The following is an 11,054-nucleotide window of genomic DNA, read 5'->3' on the forward strand; positions in this document are numbered from 1 at the left end:
ATTCTATAGTATTCTATTATTTTTCTCACATTAAGAGGTTCCACAAGAGGATAGTTTCACTTCAGGGAGAAAGAGCTACAGACAACCAAACACACATTATATTCCCAATGCTAAAATGTATTTTATTCTTTGGCAACTGTGCACATTTCACAATCTACAACATTTCCCCAACCATGCCAATTCTAGTGCTACAATCACATATATAACATATTACTATTCATAACTGGAAGACTTAGATTCAATCCAGACTTATTTCACAGTAGATATCTTATGCGATCTGGGCCAAACCGACATTGTTGTTCTGTCTGTCAAAGATGGCATAGTACTGCCTTATGAAGACATCTCCAAGGATCCAGAGCTGCTGAGTTCCACCGTTACCAAAACCAGTCATACAGCCGTAGGAGTTCTACATAGACAGAGAGAGGAGGAAAATCAGGCATGTGAGGACCTTTGCTTCTAGGATCTAAAAGAAAGGTTAAGTCTCAGATGTACATGTGTTCTGAAAGACAGCAGCATTAAAGATCAGATGGGTCATATAGATTGTATGTAACATGTGTTTCAGTAGACTACCTGGGAGGTGATAGGTTGGTTGTATGTAACATGTGTTTCAGTAGACTCCCTGGGAGGTGATAGGTTGGTTGTATGTAACATGTGTTTCAGTAGACTACCTGGGAGGTGATATGTTGGTTGTATGTAACGTGTTTCAGTAGACTACCTGGGAGGTGTAGGCAGAGGCAGGGATGGTGAAGGCGTTTCCGTTGAGGGTGAAGGTCACCTCAGGCATGTTGGGGATGTTGTTGCAGTTCACGGAGGCCTATGAGAGGAGTAATAACATGTTATTATTATTCTGTGGTTAATCGAAGGGGAGGCGGTGATTGAGGGGGAAAAACATCAAGAACAGATTTACACCCTTTTCACACTACCACGCCGGTCCCAACCCAAATATTTTTAGCATGGTTGTTCCAACAATACGATCGTTTCAACAACTAACAAGGCCAGGCAGCTTAGCGCAGCTTGGTTTGGCTTGGATCCGCTGAGTAGTGTGAAAAGCCTTATAGTTGGACGTACGTGTGTGTGCGTGTGTGCGTGTAACTCACATCTCCATACTGGTCAGTGGTGGCTCCGACCCAGCTGTTCATGTTGCTGATGTCAGTGGTTGGCCCAACGATCTGGGAGGTGCCAGTATCAATGATAGCCTGACACCCACCATTGCAAGCCACTGTGTTGCCGTTGATGGTAACGCTGGAAGGACAAATACTAGCTGAGTTTACCTGTTCTACCTCTGTTTGGTTGTATGTATATTTCTTGCCGTTTTTTGTTTTTTTTGTTGTGAGTAAATAAACTTGAAGTGCACAGCAACATTTAGTCATAGGCTCCAGACAGGAAGTAGGTATGTTCATTTGATGTACTAGTCCAATGTGTTCTGGGTGATGGCATGAAGGGATGATACAAAAGTTGATAACATGATGGACAGGGACATAATGCTCTGTGTAGAGGGAATATATATATAGTGCATTCAGAAAGTATACAAACCCCTTGACTTTTTCCACATTTTGTTACATTACAGCCTTATTCTAAAATGGATTAAATAAAACATATTCCTCGTCAATCTACACACAATACCCCATAATGACATCACAATACCAAAAAATGACAAAGCAAAAAACCCCATGACAGCATTTAAAAAAAAAACATTTTAGCAAATGTATAAAATATCTACAGCATTGAAGGTCCCCAAGAACCCAGTGGCCTCCATCATTCTTAAATGGAAGAAGTTTGGAACCACCAAGACTCTTATTAAAATTGGCTGCCTGGCCAAACTGAGCAATTGGGGGAGAAGGGTCTTGGTCAAGGAGGTAACCAAGAGCCCGATGGTCACTCTGACAGAGCTCCAGAGTTCCTCTGTGGAGATGGGAGAACATTCCAGAAGGACAACCATCTCTGCAGCCCTCCACCAATCAGGCCTTTATGGTAGAGTGGCCAGACGGAAGCCACTCCTCAGTAAAAGGCACATGACAGCCCGCTTGGAGTTTGCCAAAAGGCACCTAAAGACTCTCCGACCATGAGAAACAAGATTCTCTGATCTGATGCAGCATTGAAGAAAACAAGATTCTCTGGTCTGATGAAACCAAGATTGAACTCTTTGGCCTGAATGCCAAGCATCACGTCTGGAGGAAACCTGGCACCATCCCTACGGTGAAGCAGGTGGTGGCAGCATCATGCTGTGGGGATGTTTTTCAGCAGCAGGGACTGGGAGACTAATCAGGATCGAGTGAAAGATGAACGACACAAAGTACAGAGAAACTCCCCAAATACAGGTGTACCAAGCTTCTCGCGTCATACCCAAGAAGACTCAAGGCTGTAATCGCTGCCAAAGGTGCTTCAACAAAGTATCAAATCAAATCAAATGTATTTATATAGCCCTTCTTACATCAGCTGATATCTCAAAGTGCTGTACAGAAACCCAGCCTAAAACCCCAAACAGCAAGCAATGCAGGTGTAGAAGCACGGTGGCTAGGAAAAACTCCCTAGAAAGGCCAAAACCTAGGAAGAAACCTAGAGAGGAACCAGGCTATGAGGGGTGGCCAGTCCTCTTCTGGCTGTGCCGGGTGGAGATTATAACAGAACATGGCCTAGATGTTCAAATGTTCATAAATGACCAGCATGGTCAAATAATAATAATCATAGTAGTTGTCGAGGGTGCAACAAGTCAGTAACACAAGAGTAAGTGTCAGTTGGCTTTTTCATAGCCGATCTTTGAGAGTATCTCTACCGTACTGAGTAAAGGGTCTGAATACTTCTGTAAATGTCTATATATATATATATAGACACATATATATATATATATATATATATATATATATATATATATATATATATATATATATATATATATATATATATATATATATACACCTACCTGTCCATGTTGATCTGCCAGTAGGTCTCAGAGGACAGGGGGATCCAGGTGATCTGTCCGGTGTAGTAGTTAGACTCAATGTCTCCGAAAGACACCACACTACCCCCTGCTGAGTTTCTATTGGAGGAGAAAAAAGGTCAACAAGGTTGTTTAATCATCAACACATGTTGAAATGGATGTCACCTTTCCTTCAAAGACATTTAAAGCAGTTGTATAATTGTATTAGATATTAATTCACTGGTACATTCTTGCTTTATTAATATCACAGCTAAGATACAAGGCCACCTCCCATCCAGTTGTATTTGTAAGTTACTATGTTACCCGCTCAGGTAGACAGAGAAGAGGTTCTGGGAAACGAGGCCCTGGGTCATCATGTTGTCAAAGACGGGCGTGGCCCCAGAGGCCGCCAGGTTGGGGAAAGCCAGGCCCAGGATACCGTCGGCAACCATGTTGGCCATGAAGGGAGCCTCGGTCTGACTGGCACCAAAGATCTGCTTAGTCACAGAGATACCTCCCACCTGGAAACACAGAACAGCATGCGTCAGTCACTGGGCACCTTAGAAATAGAATTACTAGAATATGATTTACCCATTCAAGTCAATTGTCTGGTGACGTGTGGACCGTCGGCCATATTGAGTGTACCCAAAATAGTAATTATATTTCTTTGCTGCCTGTGCCGGTAGTCAGTTACTAATATGCATGTGATGATATAAAACAGGACCGCTTTGGGATGGCGGGTGCTGAGTGGAAGATTATTTGAGGGGTTACATTGTATGTAATGTACAGTATGTTGTAATTGAAAGTGTCAATTAAACATGAATCACAATAATATGTAGCTAGCTACATTTACATACCGAAACAGTGTCGTATGCCAGCTGTCCAGTCATGCTGCCAGTTCCGTACTGAATAGAAACAGGCTTGTTGGCCCACGTGAAGGTGCTGGACTGTGCAGGATTGAATTTGGCATGATTCTCTATTTAAAAACATGAACATGTTCATTACAGACCGAGTACATACTGTGCCATTGCAAAACTGAACATTAATTTATTCATTGGTATTGATCTATTCTCTACCACTCACGCTCTTATGGGGACAATATAAAAAATGCATTCATCCTATTCTATTGTTTAATTGTGTTAAGCCAACCCTCTTATGCTGTACACCCTCAGCCCACAACCTCAACCCACAACCAAGTCTCCCATTCTCTGGCTAAGTACTCAATATGAAACTATATTTTGCAACTCTGTCACAAGAGTCTACTCGTAAACAATTTTGGAAATATAGCTCTTCTCCAATTCCACCAGTATTCTTCATACCCCTACGATATACTCACGGCAGGCCTGGCTGGAGCAGTAGACAGAGGGAACCCACAGGTTGGAGGAGCCAGTGTCAAAGATAACGTTGAAGGACTGGGGAGGGGTTCCAATGGAAATCACTCCGTAGTAGGACAACTGCAGGGAGACGGTGACAGGGTCACACAAGTGAACATTTCAGAGTCCTATGAAGAAACAGACATTTGTCTAACAACGTAGCTAGTTGCATGCTAAGAAGCATGGCTGGCTATATGCTCATCTGTAAACTCATAATTAATCTGACCATGCCCGTGTACATTTCATTTAAGCAAGACATGAACACAAACTGTAGAGCCAATGGGTTCAAACTATGCAGTCACAATATCCAACATGTAATGATGTTTTTGAAACAAAAATCATATAGCCTATAGACTAGCCTGGTCCCAGGTCTGTTTGCGCTGTATAGACAACTCCCATGGCCATTAGCTATAGAGCAAAAACTGATCTGGGACCAGTCACCAGGCTAATACAGTATATCACCATACTGCTTCTGTCTGTGCCTTACATCAGCGTCGTTGGTCATAGCCTCATCACCGGTCTGGTAGAACTTGGCCATAGGTTTGTAGGGGAACTTCAGCCTGGTCTCCTCCCATATACCCTTCTCCATCAGGGTCTCTCTGGCAGTCTTCCCCTTGATCAGAGAGATCCTGAAAACACACAATCACAATCCCCTTTATTCGCCACAATTACATGTACCGGGAATTGGACCTGGTGTCAGGTGCTGACAACAATAAACAGAATATGCAGACTGAGAAGAGAAGAACGGAACTTACTTGACATTACACTCGGACAGGGCCACTAGGGCACACAGGAGGACAGCCCAGTTCATCATGGTTGCTTCTGGTTCTTCTTGCACAGAGAGAGTGAAGTTAGGAGGAGAACCCAGGCCTTATATACAGTCATCCTGGACACCAGGACCCAATCCCACAGCCAATCGACCAGGTTAATGCCCTCCTTCAGCACACAATGTCAAAGCTATGGCTTTGTCCCAAAATGGCATGCTATCCCCTATATAGTGCACTACTTTTGAACAGGGCCCATATGCCTCTGGTCAGAAGTAGTGCCCTATGTAGGGAACAGAGTGCCATTTGGAACTGATAACACAACTTCAGATAAGAAAAGTGTGAAGTGGTTACAATATAAAACGCCTATGTAGCAAAAGTAAATATGCTTCAGGAACAATGTTAATGAACAGTCTGGCATCTAATCTTGGAAAGCAAAATATATCTGGATACTAGTCTGTGCCACAGTGGGGTCAGTTCAGATAAACCTAGGATATAGGGGGTCAATTCAGATAAACCTAGAGTATGGGGGGGTCAATTCAGATAAACCTAGAGTATGGGGGGGTCAATTCAGATAAACCTAGAGAATGGGGGGGGTCAATTCAGATAAACCTAGAGTATGGGGGGTCAGTTCAGATAAACCTAGAGTATGGGGGGTCAGTTCAGATAAACCTAGGATATGGGGGGGTCAGTTAAGATAAACAGGATATGGGGGATCAGTTCAGATAAACCTAGAGTATGGGGGGGTCAGTTCAGATAAACCTAGAGTATGGGGGGGTCAGTTCAGATAAACAGGATATGGGGGGTCAGTTCAGATAAACCTAGAGTACGGGGGGTCAGTTCAGATAAACCTAGAGTATGGGGGGGGTCAGTTCAGATAAACCTAGGATATAGGGGGTCAATTCAGATAAACCTAGAGTATGGGGGGGTCAATTCAGATAAACCTAGAGTATGGGGGGGTCAATTCAGATAAACCTAGAGAATGGGGGGGGTCAATTCAGATAAACCTAGAGTATGGGGGGTCAGTTCAGATAAACCTAGAGTATGGGGGGTCAGTTCAGATAAACCTAGGATATGGGGGGGTCAGTTAAGATAAACAGGATATGGGGGATCAGTTCAGATAAACCTAGAGTATGGGGGGGTCAGTTCAGATAAACCTAGAGTATGGGGGGGTCAGTTCAGATAAACAGGATATGGGGGGTCAGTTCAGATAAACCTAGAGTACGGGGGGTCAGTTCAGATAAACCTAGAGTATGGGGGGGGTCAGTTCAGATAAACCTAGGATATGGGGGGTCAGTTCAGATAAACCTAGAGTACGGGGGGTCAGTTCAGATAAACCTAGAGTACGGGGGGTTCAGTTCAGATAAACAGGATATGGGGGGTCAGTTCAGATAAACCTAGAGTATGGGGGGTCAGTTCAGATAAACCTAGAGTATGGGGGGTCAGTTCAGATAAACCTAGAGTATGGGGGGGTCAGTTCAGATAAACCTAGAGTATGGGGGGTCAGTTCAGATAAACATAGGATATGGGGGGTCAGTTCAGATAAACCTAGAGTATGGGGGGTCAGTTCAGATAAACCTAGAGTATGGGGGGTCAGTTCGGATAAACCTAGAGTATGGGGGGTCAGTTCAGATAAACAGGATATGGGGGATCAGTTCAGATAAACAGGATATGGGGGGCTCTTCAGATAAACAGGATATGGGGGTCAGTTCAGATTAACCTAGGATATGGGGGGTCAGTTCAGATAAACAGGATATGGGGGGTCAGTTCAGATAAACAGGATATGACAAAGTGGGGACTTTTTTGAAAGTTGAAGCTCATTTACTGCATTTCTACACAGTTTAAAAACTCTAAAATACTATTTGGAGAACAGCAAAAACAAACAAAAAATACCCCAACCATTCATTATCACTGCAATATTAGGTTTAAAGGTCTGTGGACCGGCATATACACTGGGTTTACAAAACATTAGGGGCAACTACCTAATATTTCGTTTTTTTGTAGGGTCATGGACTATACAAGGTTTCGAAAGGGTTCCACAAGGATGCTGGCCCATGTTGACTCCAATGCTTCTCATTGTTGTGTCAAGTTGGTTGGATATCCTTTTGGTGGTCGACCATTATTGATACACAGGAAAAACTGTTGAGCATGAAAAGCCAGCAGCACTGCAGTTCTTCACACACTCAGGTGCGTCTGGCACTTACTACCATGGCCCCGTTAAAAGGCACTTAAATATTTTGTCTTGCCCATTCACCCTCTGAATGGCACACATACACAATCCATGTCTCATTTGTCTCAAGGCTTAAAATCCTTCTTTAACCCGTCTCTTCCCTTCATCTACACTGGAGTGGATTTAACAAGAGACATCAATAAGGGATCATATCTTCCACCTGGATTCACCTGGTCAGTCTGTCATGGAAAGAGCAGGTTTTCCTAATGTTTTGTAACTCGGTGTATAATGTCGACCACTACTGAACCTCATCATATACTGTCTCATTTACTTGTGGAACGACATATACAACGTCTACCACTACTCAACCTCATCATATACTGTCTAATTTACTAGTGGAACTACATATACAACGTCTACCACTACTCAACCTCATCATATACTGTCTCATTTACTAGTGGAACTACATATACAACGTCGACCACTACTCAACCTCATCATATACTGTCTCATTTACTAGTGGAACTACATATACAACGTCTACCACTACTCAACCTCATCATATACTGTCTCATTTACTAGTGGAACTACATATACAACGTCTACCACTACTCAACCTCATCATATACTGTCTCATTTACTAGTGGAACGACATATACAACATCTACCACTACTCAACCTCATCATATACTGTCTCATTTACTAGTGGAACGACATATACAACGTCTACCACTACTCAACCTCATCATATACTGTCTCATTTACTAGTGGAACTACATATACAACGTCTACCACTACTCAACCTCATCATATACTGTCTCATTTACTAGTGGAACTACATATACAACGTCTACCACTACTCAACCTCATCATATACTGTCTCATTTACTAGTGGAACGGCACATTCAGTGCAACGCGAAATAGACTCATAATACACATGATCAAATCACAACATGGCCGACTTCAAATGCCGACATGCGTAGGTGGAGCGCGAGTTTCAAGTTTAGGGAAGCTCTTTTCGTTCACCATAAAATGTAACCTTTATAAAAAAGGATAGTGTGCATCTATCATAGCAAAAAGTTATGTAAGATAGGCTACCATTCTTTATGTGATGAATAGATCGCATAGTCATAATTTAGGCTAATAACATAACTCAATCACTGTTTTGTGAAACGTGAGCCGACAAGGAGGAAAATCTGTCGTTAACCCTAATTTGCTCCTGGGGCGCCGTACTACTATGTCTGACCCTCAAAAACTACATATTTCACTGCACCTATATGGGACTAAGTAATGCTGAATGTACCTTTTCATAATCTTATCGAAATGTCCCAAGTTTCCATTTGGAAAGTAGACTAGCTTGCCATTGCAAAAGTTACTTGATAACAGCGTTCAACAACAACACAGCAATATATGAAGAAAAAGGTCAATGTCCTACACAATACACAGAATATTGACTGACCAACACAAGTTTATCTACATTATTAATGAACAATTGGTCTGTAATCTGCCGTTGGTTATCAGCACATTAAACAGAATGTCTGAAGGTGTAGTAGAGGTAGTTTCTGACAAAACATTTAAAGATCACATTTTAACCAGTTTAAAGATGAAAATGCTCATTTCTATTTCTAATTTAAAACAATAACATCAAGATGACGTGCAGGATATAATTCGAACTCTTGAAAGGAAATATACTGCTTCGGTATGGCCTCCACAATATAAATAAAACGCTAATATTCTTTATTTAACTAGGCAAGTCAGTTAAGAACACATTTTTATTTTACAATGACTGCCTACCCCGGCCAAACCCGGACGACGCTGGGCCAATTGTGCGCTGCCCTACAGGACTCCCAATTACGGCCAGATGTGATACAGCCTGGATTCAATCCAGGGACTGTAGTGACGCCTCTTGCACTGAGATGCAGCACCTTAGACCGCTGCGCCACTCGGGAGCCAAATGACGATGATGATGATGATTATGAGGAATGTGTAAGGAACAGTACAGTGTTTAACTATGACTCTTTCTAATTGACTGATTGGCTGGGAAAACATTGTTTGTTAACAAACAGAATGCAGCTATGAATATATAATTGAAAACTGTTTTCTGAGTCAGAGTCACGACTTGTTTTGACAATCGGATTGTTCCCAATTATGTTTCTATAGCCACAACATATGTTGAATACAACCTTAGTTACGGACTCATTTGACATTGAATCTCACGTGTCAGTCATAGGAAGGCAAGGGCTCCAGGAGGGTTTTGAAGAGGCTGATTACGGCCACGTGATACTCAAGTAAAACAAAGAGGCATGGACTTTCACTAAGAGATAAGATATTACACTGAACAAAAAAACATGAACACAACATGGAAAGTGTTGGTCCCATGAGCTGAAATAAAAGATCCCCAGAAATGTTCCATACCGTACGCACAAAAAGCATATTTCTCTCAAATTTTGTGCACAAATGATTTTACATCCCAGTTAGTATTTCTCGTTTTCCAAGTTAATCCATCCACCTGACAGGTGTGGCATATCAAGAAACGGATTAAACAGGATGATCATTACACAGTAGCACTTTCTGCCACTCTAAAATGTGCAGTTTTGTCACACAGCACAATGCCACAAGTTTTGAGGGAGCGTGCAATTGGCATGCTGACTGCAGGTATGTCCACCAGAACTGTTGCCAGAGACTTTCATGTTAATTTCTCTACCATAAGCCAATGTCATTTTCGAGAATTTGGCATTACAGCCAACCATCCTCACAACCGCTGACCACGTGTAACCACTCAAGCCCAGGACCTCCACATGTGGATTCGTCTGAGACCAGCCACCCGGACAGCTGATGAAACTGAGGAGTATTCTGTCATTCTGATTGGCTGGGCCTGGCTCCCCAGTGGGTGGGTCTATGCCCTCCCAGGCCCACCCAGGGCCTAATTTATTTATTTAAATTGTCTGATTTCGTTATATGAACTGTAACTCAGTAGTCATTGAAATTGTTGCATGTTGAGTTTATATTTTTTTTCAGAATATATAACTTACATAATTACTTACATAACAACAACAGACACAACACACTGTGTAAGTACATGTTTTTCACAGTGGTATGATATAGTGGTATGATACAGTGGTATGATACAGTGGTATGATACAGTGGATTTCATTTGCAAAAATGTTGATAATAAATAAAAACATTACATTTGCATATGAATAAAACAGTAAATTATTACGAGTTGCATCAAGCTTTTGACAGGCCTGTGTATTAAAACTACAGTCTGCAATTGGTACATACATAAAAAAAGAAAACATTTAGCTATGTATCTTTCTTGGCACAGTTTAGCATGTATATATTGTCTTGGCATGTCTTTGGTGGCCAGTGGGGCACAGTGAGGTGTATTTACAGATGTTATAATCTCATGAAATATAACAGTTCCTATAGTACATAGAACAAAGACTAAGTAAGGGGAAGAGAGTGAAGGTGGTGTGTGACTGAGGGACTAAGTAAGGGGAAGAGAGTGATTGAGGGACTAAGTAAGGGGAAGAGAGTGAAGGTGGTGTGTGACTGAGGGACTAAGTAAGGGGAAGAGAGTGAAGGTGATGTGTGACTGAGGGACTAAGTAAGGGGAAGAGAGTGAAGGTGGTGTGTGACTGAGGGACTAAGTAAGGGGAAGAGAGTGATTGAGGGACTAAGTAAGGGGAAGAGAGTGAAGGTGGTGTGTGACTGAGGGACTAAGTAAGGGGAAGAGAGTGAAGGTGGTGTGTGACTGAGGGACTAAGTAAGGGGAAGAGAGTGATTGAGGGACTAAGTAAGGGGAAGAGAGTGAAGGTGGTGTGTGACTG

At 42.3% G+C, this 11,054-nt stretch overlaps 1 protein-coding gene across 1 annotated transcript; it reads right to left on the reverse strand.

Moving 5' to 3' along the window:
* Positions 1 to 96: 96 nt before the first annotated feature.
* On the reverse strand, positions 97 to 5,184 carry LOC106572851 (pepsin A). The gene is made up of 9 exons (XM_014147385.3): positions 5,046 to 5,184; positions 4,778 to 4,919; positions 4,254 to 4,371; positions 3,775 to 3,893; positions 3,242 to 3,438; positions 2,921 to 3,037; positions 1,098 to 1,242; positions 716 to 814; positions 97 to 406 (listed from the first exon to the last, which is right to left on the reverse strand). The coding sequence occupies exons 1-9, from the start codon at positions 5,102 to 5,104 to the stop codon at positions 269 to 271; spliced, it is 1,134 nt and encodes a 377-aa protein (XP_014002860.1). The 5' UTR covers positions 5,105 to 5,184; the 3' UTR covers positions 97 to 268.
* Between the last annotated feature and the right edge of the window lie 5,870 nt (positions 5,185 to 11,054).

The sequence above is a fragment of the Salmo salar genome, chromosome 15, assembly GCF_965601325.2.
Source record: "Salmo salar chromosome 15, fSalSal1, whole genome shotgun sequence".
Taxonomy (NCBI): Eukaryota; Metazoa; Chordata; class Actinopteri; order Salmoniformes; family Salmonidae; genus Salmo; species Salmo salar.

Excerpts from the sequence above, each read along its gene's own strand:
- LOC106572851 (XM_014147385.3), bottom strand. The coding sequence starts at position 5,104 with ATGATGAACTGGGCTGTCCTCCTGTGTGCCCTAGTGGCCCTGTCCGAG. Across the intron at positions 4,372-4,777 it reads CTATGACCAACGACGCTGAT|TTGTCCTACTACGGAGTGAT; the intron begins GTAAGGCACAGA and ends GTCTCCCTGCAG. Across the intron at positions 3,894-4,253 it reads CTGCTCCAGCCAGGCCTGCC|AGAATCATGCCAAATTCAAT; the intron begins GTGAGTATATCG and ends GTTTTTAAATAG.